Source organism: Bufo gargarizans, chromosome 5 (genome assembly GCF_014858855.1).
Source record: "Bufo gargarizans isolate SCDJY-AF-19 chromosome 5, ASM1485885v1, whole genome shotgun sequence".
NCBI lineage: Eukaryota > Metazoa > Chordata > Amphibia > Anura > Bufonidae > Bufo > Bufo gargarizans.
Genome location: NC_058084.1, coordinates 427,377,179 through 427,393,218, shown reverse-complemented (window position 1 = coordinate 427,393,218; position 16,040 = coordinate 427,377,179). Strand labels below are relative to the sequence as shown.

The window sequence follows — 16,040 nt, the reverse complement described above, 5'->3', positions numbered from 1 at the left end:
AACTCTGTCTACTCCTGTGTTCCCAGGACAACACTTCTTGTCCCGTGTGGGTGACTTTTTTCCCCTATTCATATTTAACAAAGGAAAAAATGTTTTAGTTGATAAATTGATCATTTTTTTGCAATTAAAACTGGCATAAAAGAGCCCAGGAAAACTGCGAGTGGCAGGCGCCTTATTTATCAGTTTTTAGATTTTTCTTCTTTTGAAGGGTTATCCCATGGATAAAGGGGTTCTCCGGGGTTTTTAATATCGATGACCTATCCCCAGGATAGGTTCATCAATATCAGATCGGCAGGGGCCCGACACCCGGCACCCCCGCCGACCAGCTGTTTGAAGAGGAGGCGCGCGTGCCGTGCCAGCACTGCCTCCTCCTCCTCACTGTTTACCGTCTCACGAATATACTTATAGCGGAGCGATCCGTCCCATTAAAATGAATGGGACGGCTTGGGTGTAATTACACTTGCTCACTGCTGCAGAGGAGACGGCGAGAAGGTAAACAGGCAAACAGATGATCGGCGGGGGTGCCGGACCCCTGCCGATCTGATATTGATGACCTATCCTGAGGATAGGTCATCAATATTAAAAGCCTGGAGAACCCCTTTAATGTAAAAAAAATAAAAAATTATAAAAAAATTTAAATCCGATATATAGTACATGATGCATAGAACCAGCCCTATACCTCACATAGATCCAGCCAGAGATCTCAGGTGGATCTTTTACTGCAGCTGGCAGCAGTTAAAAGATGGAACTGACCATGTGCGCCCACCTCAGTGAGCAGGACAGAAATATTAGAAAAAGGACAAACAGCAGGTGGCGCTATACAGATAGCCTTATAGCTAAGTGGCTATAGTAAGTTTTTAACTACATACAATTACAAAAGTATTCAGATCCAGGTGCTGGTTTGAAAAAAGCTGACTATTTTTCATGGGACAACCCCTTTAACAGGGAATTTCTTGGGGTGCGGTTCAAAGCCAATTCTTACACAGCGCCAAAACCTGTTCCCACACAAGTATTGCTGAACGCCTCAATGACTAACAGTCAATTATCTATAAATACCGCAGTAGGGCAGTATTGTAAAAAGTTTTTTTCAGAGGTCGTTTATTTTTCAGTGGTCCATGGACACTTTTCAATGTCAAGTGTGGTGTAAAAGGTCTACATTTATGTGTTCCTATGAACAAGCATTTACATTATTTTTTGATCTATGAAATAGGAATGGCCTAAGGATCGATGTAACAAGTTGGTGCTGTGGTGGCCATAAAAGAGATCCTAAAACGTCTCTATGGGCAGCGTTAACCGTAGCATAGGCCCCTTCCTAGAATAGAGGGAGTGGGAGCATGAAGTTGCACCAGGGTGTGGTTAAACATGGTTGTCTCATCAGGACAGTCCTGGTCCACATGCTTTATTAGGGCACATAGATGTCATAACCTATGTTGAGGACCACCGTCTATAAGCCAAAGCATTGTCGCCTGTGTGGACCAGAGCTCTATGTAGTACATGGATTCTTCTTGGGCTTCATGCACACAACCGTATTTTGTATCAGTGTCCGATCCGTATTTTTTGCAGATTGCACACGTTTCCATTTCTTTTAGGTATGTACATTCCGCAAATTATAGCAATTTCTAGCAATGGGAGTGAGAAAAATGCAGATTGCACACAGAAGGTGTCTGTAATTTGCAGATCGGTGGTTTGCAATAAGGACATGTATACAAGGCCTTATTTAGCCGGCTATTACTGCAGTTCTATGATTAAAGGGGCCGTCTATGATTAAGGCTACTTTCACACTAGCGTTCGGGGCTCCGCTTGTGAGCTCCGTTTGAAGGCTCTCACAAGCAGCCCGAACGCATCCGTACGGCCCCAATGCATTCTGAGTGGATGCGGATCCGCTCAGAATGCATCAGTCTGGCAGCGTTTGGCCTCTGGTTGCAGCGTTCGGGTGTCCGTCTGGCCATGCGGAGTCAAACGGATCCGTCCAGACTTACAATGTAAGTCAATGGGGACGGATCAGTTTGAAGTTGACACAATATGGTGCAATTTCAAACGGATCCGTCCGCCATTGACTTTCAATGTAAAGTCTGGACGGATCCGTCTGACTAACTTTCACGCTTAGACTTTTTTCTGAAATATAATGCAGATGGATCCGTTCTGAACGGATGCCATTGTCTGCATTATAGGTGCGGATCCGTCTGTGCAGACACCAGACGGATCCGCTCCGAACGCAAGTGTGAAAGTAGCCTAAGCTATCATTTTAATAAAGCAAATGTGGCTTTAAAAGAGGCACCGGACAAAAATGCGGAAATACTTCCATAACGTATTTAAACAGTGGGTAAATAACTGTGGCCCAGATTAACTAATCATAAAGATGGACTAAGCTTAGACCGGCTGTCCAGATCCGCACCAGATTTATCACAGGGGCCCAGGCTGGATTATAAATGTGGTGCAGGGATGGACACTTTTCTCGGACTCTATACCAAATATTGTTTGCAGATGACACTAAGCTGCGTAGTACTGTATAGTCTATGGAAGATGTCCATAAACTACAAGCTGACGTGAACACTGAGTGATTGGGCATCAACTTGGCAAATGAGGTTCAATGTGGACAAATGTAAAGTTCTGCATCTTGGTAGTAATAATCTCTGTGCTTCATATGTACTAGGGGATGTAACACTGGGGTAGTCACTTATAGAGAAGAATTTGGGTGTCCTTGTAGATGGTAGATTAAATTACAGCATACAATGTCAATGCTTCTAAGGCTACCAGGATATTGTCATACATTAAACGAGGCATGGACTCGCAGGGCAGGGATGTGATACAAAGCGTTGGTGCGGCCTCATCTGGAATATGCAGCTCAGTTCTGGGCACCAGTCCATAGAAAGCATGCACTTCAGCTGGAAAAAGTACAGAGGCGAGCGACTAAACTGATAAGGGGAATAGAGGGTCTTAGTTATGAAGATAGATTAAAATAATTAAATGTATTTAGTCTTGAGAAGAGACGTCTAAGAGGGGTGGGGGGTGGGGTGATTAACCTATACAAATATATAAATGGGCCATACAAAAACACAGTGAATAACTGTTCCATGTAAATTGCGCTCAAAAGACAAGGGGGCACTGCCTCAGGGTGGAGAAGAAAAAGTTCAGTCTCTGGAAGCGTCAAAGCTTCTTTACTGTAAGAACTGTGAATCTATGGAATAGAGTTCCTCAGGACGTGGTCACAGCAGGAACAGTGGACAGTTTTGAAAAGGGTTTAGATGAATTCTTAAAAGTAAATGACATTAATACTTATGAAAACGTGTAGAAATCTGAGTCTCCATTCCTTCTGGGATTCGTGTCCCCACCTATCCCTTGGTTCAACTTGATGGACTTATGTCTTTTTTCAACCGTATCAACTATAACTATGTTGGCTTACTTTGAGACAGATTTTTATACCAGAATTAGGCCAAAATGTTGGTGCAAAATGGCACATCTTAGGACCCACCCCTTTGCCACAAAGCCTCACCCACATTCTGCCAAGCTCATCCCCTTGTAGGAAAAATGTGTAGAAACTCCAGACGCGTCAAATTTCATCACGTTTTTAGACAGATTTTTGTCGCACAAACATTATTAAATCTGGTCCTGTGTGTTACAATGGTTAAATTATTTCATAATGTGGGAACACTCACATTAAAAGTGTGTCAAGATAATACCACCACTCAGCCCCATAATACCGCTATATGGTGCTTAAAATAGTGTCATTGCATTAAAAAAAATACCATCCTATCGAGCATTAAAGGGGTTTCCCTGGGACCTATGATTGATCTATCCGAAGGGTAAGTCATTAATGTCTGATGGGCACGGGCCCCACTCCCGACTACCGATCAGCTGTTGGAAGGGGATCTTCATAATATAACACAGCGCCATACATTGTATAGTGTCTGTTCTTGGAACTGCAGCTCAATCCCATTTACGTTAATGTGACTGAGCTGCACAAAGGCCACATGACCGATGAATGGGACGTCACCGGTTGTGGAAGAGACCGCAGTACTTGTCCGAGTGCGCTGGTCCCTTCTAACAGCTGATCACATACTGATGAGCTATCATGTAGACAGGACATCAATATTTACCGTAAATCCCAGGAAACCCCCTTTAAGGAGACCAACCATAGAAATTGTATTAAATACACGATCAAAATACATTTTATTTTTACTTTTCTCCACCAGTTCTGGAGCATGGACAACATATATGGCGGGGTCCCAGGACGTGGACCCCTCACAGTCCTGATGAGCTGAACATAGATCACCGTAAACAAAGTAGAAGCCAGGGTTGGGAAGTTACATCTGACATTAACAGTGGGTAGTTTTACAGTTATGTGAACATGGCCTTAGTCCGAATCGGACAGGTAGGTAGCAGGTGTGAATACCAGTATTAGTGCAGGCACAGGTGGTAATTACTGTGGTTCCCTAGAAAAAGTTCTCACACTCTGCAAAAAAATATAAAGTGACTCCATAGAGAGAAAAAAACGAGCAGTAACCACATGTAAGACGGCACGTGTGTGCACACTTATTACTGCGGCGTAGGTTTAGCATTGATGGAAGAATGCACTTGACATAGGGCATGGTATAGTAACGTCACGGCTGTATAGATGTGGGTGGTTTAAAGGGGTTGTCTGAGATCTTTAAAATATTAGCTTACAGCAGGAAACTAAAATAATGAGGAAAAAAAGCAAAAACAAAAAAAAAAAATTACCTTTTAAATACCCCGCCGCTCCAGTCCCCACTGATCAGCAATCACGTGGCACACATCATTCACACATATCAACAGCATGTGACTGTCTACAGGGTCATGCAGGACATTTAAAGGGTTAGCAATATTTTTTCTTTAATTTACACTTAAAAAAAATATAAAAAAATCAAAATATGACAACCCCCTTTAATACTCAATATACTCAAATTAGGTGGGTTAGAATATACTCCTCTGTACAGGAATGGAAAAACAAACATGGCTGATGTCTTCCAGAAACCGTGCCAACACAGGTCTATGAGCTTTGTGTGCTATTGCAGCATAGCTCCATTGAAGTGAATAGGGATGAGATGCAATACCACATGTCACCAGTGGACAGGTGTGGCGCTGTTTCTTGTAGAAGGCATCCAAGTTCCCCTAATCGTGGGCAACCCCTTAAATAAGATATACTTCTGCCACACTTTCTAAGTAGATTGGCAAGATGTATCTAACTGTTAGGCCTCTTTCGGTAACGACAGGAAACTGATTTGTGCTCTGGATTATGAGGACTTGGAGAATGAGTCATGCAGGAAAAATCAGAGAAGAATGGTGCATGTGAAACGCTCATGTGAAGATTGGGTCAGTGTTCAGTCCAGGTGCTGTCCGCTCCAGGTGGTCCTCAGGATGGGTCCTCAATCTCAGATCAGCTGTTTGAAGAGAACACAGCACTCCTGCGAGCGCTGCGTTCTCATTCACTTTAATGAGGCCTCCTGCACACGACCGTTCAGTTTTTTGCGGTCCGTAAACCGCGGAGCCGCAAAAAGCGGAAGCCACCCGTGTGCCTTCTGCAATTTGTGGAACGTAACGGGCGGCCCATTGTAGAAATGCCTATTCTTGTCTGCAAAACGGACAAGAATAGGACATGTTCTATTTTTTTTTGTGGGGCCACGGAACGGAGCAATGGATGCGGACAGCACACCGAGTGCTGTCCGCATCTTTTGCGGCCCCATTGAAGTGAATGGGTCCGCACCCGAGCCGTAAAAACTACGGCTCGGATGCGAACCCGAAAAACGGTCGTGTGCATGAGGCCTGAGACTGAGTAACTACAAGTGCTCCTTCCCACAGAAGCGAATAGGGGAGGAGGAGCTGTAATTACACTTCTTGCCGCTGCAATTTCAACAGCGAGCAGGTAAACAGTGAAGAGAATGTAGCGCTTGCACAAGCGCTGTGTTCTCTTCAAACAGCTGATCTGCAGCGGTGCCGGGAGTCAGACCACCACCAATCTGATATTGATGACCTACCCTGAGGATGGGTTATCACAGTAGGGATGAGCGAATCGATTTCGAATGAAACATCCAAAGTCGATTCGCATAAAACTTAGTTTCAATACTGTACGGAGTGAGCGCTCAGTACAGTCTTTGAATGTATTGGCTCCAATGAGCTGAAGTTATGACTTCGCAAAGTCTCACGAGACTTTGTATAATAACTTCAGAAATTGATTTCTACTGTAAAAAAAAAACAAACAAAAAAAACAAAAACACTTCCCGAACTTGGGTTCGGTTCCAAGTGGAAATATCTGCATAAAAGGAGCCTAAAAGAGATGCCTATTTGTGGGTATCTTTTAGGCTCCCAGTCACTCCTGGCTATCTGGTACCACATGCTCCAGGGAACCAGGTAACAACGGCCACGATCCTGGAAAAGCATTTTAAGACAGCCACGTAAGTGAAATGCAGGTAAAGTGAACCTGCCACTTCAACCACAAAACACTCTCAAAAGCTAATCTAGCTTTGGGTTTTATTCATCTTATCTACAAGACTCTGAACAATCCCCTTAAAACAGCAATTCCTATTCAAAAGAGGAGAGTTAATTGCTGCGCTTTGTTTTAGGAACCCAATAGCCAGACAATATATAGGTCACATCCTGGAGATGTGGGGCCTCTCAATACGGACAGCATATTAAATAGCCGCAATACATCCAGTGCAATTACTGCAGGAGTCATGGCTGTAGTGGTTAGGTGATAAGGCTGTCCCTCAACAGTTTAATAAATAGAATCACTAGGGCAGATTTAATATAGCAAATGTGCAAACATTCTGGCGAAAAAGATATGCCTTTCCAAAAAGAGAAGAAAACCTCTGATGCCACCAGATGTGAGGAAGTTAACCTGAAACAGGTCTTGAAACATAGGTTTGATGATAGCTAAGCCAGCAACTCATCTGCAGACAGCTGTTTTGGGGTGATTGCCCCTCATCAGTGCAGAGCAGAGAAATCTGACTTGATTCTGGAGCACATGCCTTACAGCACATTTACTAAGGGATTTAGACACATTTAGTTGTTTGATTCCGGCAGGCAGGTCCGTTGCCTGAACTGCCTGCCTGATCAGGCAAACTGTATGCAAACGCATGTCATTTTTTCTGACCGATCAGGCATTTTTCAGACTGATCAGGATCCTGATCAGTCTGAAAAATGCCTGATCAGTCTGAAAAATGCATTGCAATACCCGATCCGTTTTTCCGGTGTCATCAGGCAAAACGGATCCGGTATTATTTTTTTTCTCATTTTTAAAGGTCTGCGCATGCTACGGTTTTCTCTTTTGCCTGATCAGTCAAAAAGACTGAAGACATCCTGATGCATCCTGAACGGATTACTCTCCATTCAGAATGCATGGGGATATACCTGATTAGTTCTTTTCCGGTATAGAGCCCCTGTGACGGAACTCTATGCCGGAAAAGAAAACCACTAATGTGAAAGTAGCCTAATTCTAATAGAACCAATTTTTGCCCTAACTGCAGGAATCTAGGTTCATTAACTAGTCAATATCATAGGTAGGACTCAACACATAAGCCTATGGTATAACTAATAAATACCTATAAATTACTACCAGACCACTTATAAATCAATATCAATTTATTACATGATTGCAAAGACATATATAACATACATAATTAAAAAGGGGTATGAGTGCAGGGAAATGGCGACATCATCTGGAGGAAGGACACTTATATATCACTTATATAATTGCACTTGTACTTTATTGTGAATTTATGCATTTGTGTATATGGACATATATATGAACTCTGTATCCGCTGTTTCCTTCCTCCAGATGATGTCGCCATTTCCCTGCACTCATACCCCTTTTTAATTATGTATGTTATATATGTCTTTGCCATCATGTAATAAATTGATATTGATTTATAAGTGGTCTGGTAGTAATTTATAGGCATTCGTTTCATTATAATGCAGATGCCTATATACTGAGTGTAGGTCACATGCACAAATTGTGGATCCGCAAAACATGGACGCGATCCGTGTTGTAGCCACATTTTTTGTGGAACCACTTACTTCAATGGGTTTGAATTTTGCAGACAAGTATAGGACATGTTTTCTGTGGAACGGACATACAGATTTGGAAAGCACACAATCATCTGTGTGCTTTCCTCCTCCATATATCCGCTCCCAAAAGGATGACACGTGCAGACCATGGACCCATTGAAAAAGAGTCCGCAAATAAAATGCGGACAGCATCCGTATTTTGCACATAATTGAAGCATGTCAAAGCTAAATCATGCCAAAACTTGTTACAAGAAAATATAGACAAGCACCGTAGGGCCACATTTACACCTTATGCTTTTGAATCCATCTAATTTGGTCGAAAAGGACCTACAAAATATATTTGTTAGGAAACCTATAAAACCCTTTCAGCAATGGTACTTTGTAAAGCTGGCCATACATTTTAGATACTCTCTTCAGACTGCCCCATACACAAGCATGCTTGGCTGAGCGTGCATGTATTTAAAAGCCACCGACACTTCAGACGGTGGGTTATCTCCCTGAGAACACAGAATGGGGCACGTTGAAGTCCAACTGCCTGATACTTATCGTCCTAAAAATCTGCTATGGAGGAGAGTCTGGAGCCCCCCCCCCCCCCCCCTACCTGATACATATTGATTGGCCGGTCTCACCAAAAATGGGGGGTTTGGTTAATAATAATCTAATGTTTACGGCCATCTTACAGCAGGTCTCTTTGAAAAACAAAATTTGGGTCAATTTCTCTTTCCAGCAATACCAATGTCACCTGTTACTCTTATGGCCATGTAAAAAATGCAACCTGGGTCTAGAAAGATGGATACTCGTCTATAACTAACTATACCTTACATCAAATAATCCTGCAATGTATCTACTGGTGTCAAATATCAACCATCTGACCCATTTGCCCACAGCCCATGCCGTTTTCAGAAAACATAAAACATTACCTGAATCCCATTTGTTTGGAGGCTTTTTTGTTGTGGTTCAGGAACTGTAGGCGTAGGAGCTGTAGCATAAGTATATGTCACTTGAGGAATCAGGATAGTCCGTTTGTTGGCAGCTAGTGCTCTTAAACAGGGTACACTGTTCTGATCGGTAATGGCAACAATAGTAGGTAACTGGGCAGTGACTGTAGGAATTGCAATGTTTATGGGATTGGCACTTGGGTTTAAAAGTAGAGCTGGCTCCAACTTTGTGACACTGTCCATTTGCATTGGTTCTTTTTTAACACAAGTTAAGTTCAAGGGTTCTTCTTGAACAGAATAAACACTGCTCTGGTAAACGCTAGTTATGGAAGGTCGTTCCGGTACATTTCCAAGCTGCTTTGGTAAGGATAAGTCTAGAGGTTCTACTTGCTGCTGCGAGGGGCCCTGTCCCTCGTCAGAGGTTGTTGCATCGTCTGAGTTTTTTAAAGAAGAGAGGTTTAGTGGTGATGGAGAGGTTGTGCCACTCGTAGAACCATTTGTGGTCAATGGTTGAGAGGGCTCATTCTTAGGGGGATCAGATACGCCATTCTGAACTCTGTCTTCGTCTTTTGTTTCAGTATTTTTCTCTGTCAAGTCACCATTGGGTTCAGATGTTGGAGAAGATGACCTTGATGACGGAACAGAAATTTCTCCACGTTGCATTTTTTCAAACCACTTTTTTACCACGTCCAGTGGTAGATTAACCGAATCAGCAATTTTAGAAAGTTCTTCGGCACTCGGCTGCGCATTTAGCGCATAGTAAGCTTTTAGGAGAGAGAGGAGGTTCTTCAATGGTGGTTGACTAGGAACGAGATTTGCATCTGTGGTGTCCACAGAGGAGGACTCTGACTTAGGTTCAGCTTTACTACTTTCAGGAAGCAGTAGATCACTCTTTTTCTGGTCATAGTGCTTGGGTTCTTGAAGTGCATTTGTGTTTTGTGGACCATCGTCAGAAATCGTGCAAGTGCTGTCCGCTGTAAACTTTGTGTCTTTTTCGGTTTTAATTGTGAGATCTTCTGGTAATTTTTCTGCCTTGCAAACTTCTGCTTGAACTTCTTTCTTTAAATTTTGTGGAACAACTGGAAGCTGTGTTGGTTGCTCTAAACTGTAGTTTATGATGATTTTGGTTGTTCCATCTTGATCAACCAGAGGAAGACTAATAGCTGAAATGACAGAATGACCCGCTTGCTGAATCGAGGTGAGTGTCCCTTGTTCTTTGGATGCAAGACTTGCATGACTATTTTCTAACACTTGTCTGATTACATTCCCATCCATAGCCACCTTTAGAACATTTTGAATGTCACTAAGATTAATACTAATAGGCGATACCAGGCCCATAGTTGGTAGAACAACAGCTTGTACCAAACCCTGAGGAGTACTGGTTGCCTGCAGAGGGCTTACACCACTAAAGACCCCATTTTGCAAAGGGGCCGAACAGTTGATTCCTGATGCAACCACTATGGGCTTTATTTCATAATCCACAGGTTCAGTCTTAATTTGGTTTAATGGAAGTTGTTCCTGTAAAGGCTTGTTCTCCATCTTTTGTCGAATCGGTGGCCGCACGGGGCTACCAGGGGATGCTGAGAGGGATGGGGAAGAACACTGAGGGGTTTTTAATCCAGATCGTGCGCGTCCATTAACAGGAATAACTCCAATGCATTTTTTACTGCTTATGTGGGAACTGTAAGAACCAGAATGGGAAAATCTCTTCTTGCAGTTTGGGCACTCATATGGCTTCTCTCCTTCAAGATAAAAACGTATGAGAATATTAAAGCATAACTTGTAAGATTTCCCATAATACACAGGTGGCATTATAAAATATGCCAAGAAATCAGCTTTTTATTAGAAGTAATGAAATAGAATCATATTTTTGCTGGCCAAACCTGCCAATTTCAATGGGAACCATCATGTTTATGGGTACTGTCAGGCGATAAGGGGCAGCAGAGGTGTCTAGGTACCATCTATCTCCCCCTTCCATTGAAATAACCAGCGTTTGTCTGAGCTGAATGTGCAGGCTATTGCTCTACAACTGTACTACAAGTAGTATTAGACCCCATGCTCACGACCAAATCGAGGATCCGCAAAATACGGATCAGGTCCGTGTGCTATCCACATTTTATTTGTGGTCCCATTGTTTCATTGGGTCAATGGTCCGCATTTTGCAGACATAGGGGGAGACTTCTCAAACTGGTGTAAAGTAGAACTGATTTAGTTGCCCTTAGCAACCAAATAGATTCCTCCTTTCATTTTCCAAAGGAGCGGTCCAAAATAAAAGGTGGAATTTGATTGGTTGCTATGGCTAACTAAGCCAGTCCTACTTTAATGAGGCCGTTTATCAAACTGGTGTAGTCTATATTTCTGCAGAACGGACATAGGGATGCAGAAAGCATACAAAATGATCCATATGTCCTTTCCGCAAAATGATAGAAAATATCTTATACGTGTCCACAAAATGCAGACCCACTGAATTTGATTTGAAGACCCCAAAATGGATATGGTCCTGTCCATGGGCCCTTAGGGAAAAAAATCTGATAAAACATAGATTGAGACTACAAGATCATCCCATCTATGTTCTTCTTCTGTAAAAGAGCCAGCCTGACCGAGACGCCTCCTGGGTAATCAGCTGTTATCTCTTACACCATGAATGGTAATCCCTGAACTATATGGTCAGGTCAGGTCCAGCAGGGGGACTCACTGCCTTAATGTCCACATGTACAAATAGGGACATAGGGACGCGAGTTCTTCTAGGTGACCTAACCAAGAAAACAAGGAGATAATTCAGCTCTAGTGTAAAACGTACAGTCAGTTTAAGCGTGGTCATACCCCTAATATAATCATAAATAAGCTATTACTTTAAACCTGACCAAGCCTGCATGTGTTCTCCATAGGCAGAGAGGAATAAGTCGCTGATATACACCTCTGGAGGTCATGCCGATAACTGACCCCAATGGCAGACCAGGGGGAGAGTTGGGACACCTCAATACACAAGATCATCAGCCCCGTTTTGCTGAAAGCAGCAGGTTCAGCCAATATTCATCTAATGCATGTGTGTGTCAATGCAGACGTTAGACCACCTAATTATACGTCCCTGAGCACAGTACAGGACATACTTACCACTGTGAATCCGTAAGTGTTCCTTTAGATGATGTTTGTATTTGAAAGCTTTTCCGCATTCAGTGCATTTGAATTTACGGTTTCCTCCAGACTGTGTTACATGCCTCTGTGAGAGACAAACCACGTCAGCTAGAATACACAAGTACCTTCTACAAAATACAGCAAGGAAAGCTACAAACTTCTAACGAATGGATGCAACAGGAAATCCTAAAAATATTTTTAATTTTTAATTGATCCAGTCCATAGCTTTACCATGAAAAGTTAAACCACCGCTCCATCTTCTTCTCCGAGCTGCAGCCGTGGTGTGTTGATTTGGCTGCAGCGGTGACATCCCACATACTGCTGCAGCCAAGCACTGGCCTCGGCAACCTCATGTCTTACATCACAGAAGCCAGTGACTGGCTTCAGTGGTATATGGGATATCAAGACAATGCATCGCAGCCTGGAGAACAGTACAGAGGCCACGCTGGATCAGAGGGAGCATGGGAAGGTACATTTTTTTCTTTAGCATCTTACCAGGCTCTCTTTGGTAGACTGACAGACAGCGGAGCACACAGAGTGCAACTGTCTGTTTTTCCTATCATGTTTTTCCTATCTCATGGTGATGGCCTATCGCCAGGACCTCTGGGAACCCAAATCGACTTGAAGGGGCTTTGCTGCAGTTCCCTGCAAAGCCAGGTGGCCAGAGTCTCTGTGCATGGGATGCAGCACCATACCAGTCTGCCGCCCCAGTCAGTCGCAGAATCGGTGGAGATCACAGCTATACACCATCACTTCACGAGATGGTGAGACTAAATAGAAGCAATGCCGTACCTGATCTTTTCCTGACTTATGTGAGGTCATGTGACGGTCGAGCTGAGTTCTATAGGCAAACGTATAACTGCACATAGAACAGCTGAAGTTATCTTCATTCTTCTCGTGCCTGTATTTAATGTGTTCCTTCAACGATGTGTAGCGCTTGTATCCCCTATCACAGTATGGGCAGGTAAGGAGCTGGGAAAATGCATCTGGAGTTCCTGTGGACAACATCAAACAGAAGCCATCAATAAATTGGTTGAGCATCGTACCTAATAGACATCTACACAATATCGGCGGGTGGAAAGTTCACAGAATCAGGAACAAACAATAAGACACCCGCATGGAATTTTTTTTTAAAAAAAGACTAAATTTCTCCAAATTGTACATACAGTGGTCATCTGCTTACGACAAACTATTTGTCATGTGCCACACCAGCAGGAAAACACCGTCTTTTCTCGCAAACAGGCAGATGGACAATGAGCTGGTGGCCATCCACAAATGACTGCGGACATAGGGGGAGATTTATCTAAACTGGTGCTCAGGGTCCACTTTTTTTTTTTTTTAAAGCTCAGAAAAATGAAAACGATCAATCTGATTGGTTGCTAGGAACGGCCAAGTCAGTTTCCCCTTGCGCTAGCTTTGATAAATCTCCCTCTTAATGTCTAATGGACTTTGTTGACGGCAGCAATTTGACTTATGATCAAACACCGGCCATTCCGACAGACATTTAATCAACCCTCCATACATTCCCTCTGTCTCCTGCGACAGTTACTGTATTACTCTGGTGGGCTTCCCCGCTCCAGCGTGCTGCCGCTCCATACAGCATAATAGAGAATGCATATCTAACTGGGCGGCTGGGGTCCCCTTATACCAGTGATTGTGGGGTGTCACAACGGTAGGGTTCCCATCAATCTAACATTTAGCACCTATGCTACGGAGGGTTAATAAAATGTTATTAATGGAAAAAAAAAAAACACAAACTAATAAGAAAGCCCTTGGCTTAGGAACCCCACTATTACACGAGAACAATAAACACTACATGGTCACTAATGGAATTCACAATATTCCCAAAAAATAAAAAAGCTGCACCTTTTAAGAGGGTATCACATTACAACAAGTGATCCCCCTATCAACTAAATAGGGGATAAGTGTCTGATCGGAAGGGGTCCAACTGTTGGGTAGGAAGCACTAGAATGGGGACCTGTGTCCCCCTGTTTGAAAGGAGCAGTGCACCGGCATGTGCGCTCCATTTCAGCTCAATTTCTGGGAGTCCCATAGAGTTGCATGGAGTGGCATCACGCCTGCAAGTCCCCCGATCCATTCATTTAGGGGAGGGGAGGGACATGGCCCTGCGGTAGGACACCTGATGATCAGACACTTATATCCTATACTCTGGGTAGGTGAAGAGTTATACTAATGGGGCAATCCCTTTCATAAAACGAGCCAACATTCCTCTCTATGCCCATTATCTATTTATTACGGACCAGTGACAGTCAGAGAATTAGACCCAGCCAACACAAAGGCCGCGCCTGTCTATTTAGCGGTCACCCTCTTAATACTGCGTCACTCCAAAGTTGTAGAGCTCCACTGACACCTGTGCATATCTAAGGGGCGGTAAACCTCTTCTTTCTTGTGATAAGGTATTATGGCGTGCACGGAAGCTGAAAATCTCACATGCTTAAAATGTCATTGTTAACCTGACCTCTAAAATAGCTGGTGATATGAGAGATAAAAAGGGAGGTTGGGTGCGTTCACTCTTCCTTCCAGCCATCACTTTCTCACACACTGTTCATAAGTCATTGTACTTTTATATTACAAAGTATTCTTTGCTTCCAACAGCTACTGTAAATTGCACCTCGTGGCAGACTCTACCAACTCCACTCGAATTAGAATTTATCTGAATTATTTGTATTTCTTTTTATTTTTGTGTTATTGCTGCTGTAGAGTCTTCTGCAACTGGGATACCTTCTAAAGTACCTTCAAGGTGGTCTCCTCTTCATCACAGAATGGAGAAAACACAGCCGGTAGGCCTTCACTGCAAGTAAGGCAGGGTGGACATTTGTCGAGCAGTAAAGCTCGACAGGTCCAATAACTGTTTCATCCAATGAAAATGAGTTTTATGGGTCAAAAGAAATAGTTTTAGGACCACAGACATTAGGGTAAGTCCACATGTAGTGGCGGCGGTTTGGCCTCCGTTACCATGAAAAGGGTTATCCAGGGATTAAGATTGATGGCCTATCCTCGCTGGTGACTTCAGTGTTTCTTTATAGCAAAAACAATAACCATGTTGTATTTTGTGTAATTTTTACTAAATTTTCGCATTGTTCTTTTCCATGCGAGAATTGAAGCAAATCTGAGTCACAGCACTGCTGTAAATTTGAATCATGAGCGACAATGTGGAGCTCTAGCCTGCATCTTTGCACCACTTCCAAGACTTTGTAGGCCCATAGAAAAATGGAGGCTTCATGATTATTCATACCACATTGGGAATCTTTGTATAAAAAGGGACATAGCTAATTATAGGGAGTTTGTCAGCAGTGTTGACCATGCTAAACAGCTGACTGCAATAGGAAGAGGTCAGGAGAGCAGGACACACATACGCTTTGTGAAGCTATTATTATCAGGAGTAGTTTGAATATGAGGTTTTTCCTCTGCCCGGTTCTGCTCCTGCAAGCGCATTGGAGTTTCACTGTGACGTGCTCTCTGCATCAAGCTGCTGGAGAGCCCCTACTCTCTGCTCTGAGTGACAGCTGAAGCATGCCACCAGGATAAGACAACAGCTTTCACTCAAAAGAATACATAAGGGGCTGTGAAGCAACTCAATGCAGTTAGCACAGGACACTTCAGGAAGGCTCTGCCTCCAAACCACTTGCAGGAGCAAAACCTGGCAGAATAAAAGTTCATATTCACACTACTCCTGATCCCCATGCCCTACCCAAGTGTTGTCAGCAGTTTAGCATGGTCAAAACTGCTGAAAGATTCCCTTTAAACAGTTTAACAAACTCAGGGTTATTCAGTTTAGAAAACAATATGGATTAGGGGCAACCTAACTAAAATGAACACACATCAATGGACGGTACAGAGGTCTTTCTAATGATCTTTTCATATCTAGGCCCTCACCCATGACAAGAGGACATCCTCTAGGTCTATGTTTCGCCATCAAAGACA

General features: G+C 43.2%; 1 protein-coding gene across 1 annotated transcript in view; it reads right to left on the bottom strand.

Moving 5' to 3' along the window:
• ZEB1 (zinc finger E-box binding homeobox 1) overlaps positions 1-16,040 on the bottom strand; it is a 42,325-nt gene that overhangs the window by 12,575 nt on the left and 13,710 nt on the right. The window contains exons 4-6 of the mRNA XM_044293672.1: positions 12,888-13,090; positions 12,075-12,180; positions 8,943-10,702 (exon numbers count right to left, since the gene is read on the bottom strand). Coding sequence (XP_044149607.1) covers positions 8,943-10,702; positions 12,075-12,180; positions 12,888-12,962 — 1,941 coding nt within the window. The 5' untranslated portion in view covers positions 12,963-13,090. The remainder of the gene's footprint in view (positions 1-8,942; positions 10,703-12,074; positions 12,181-12,887; positions 13,091-16,040) is intronic.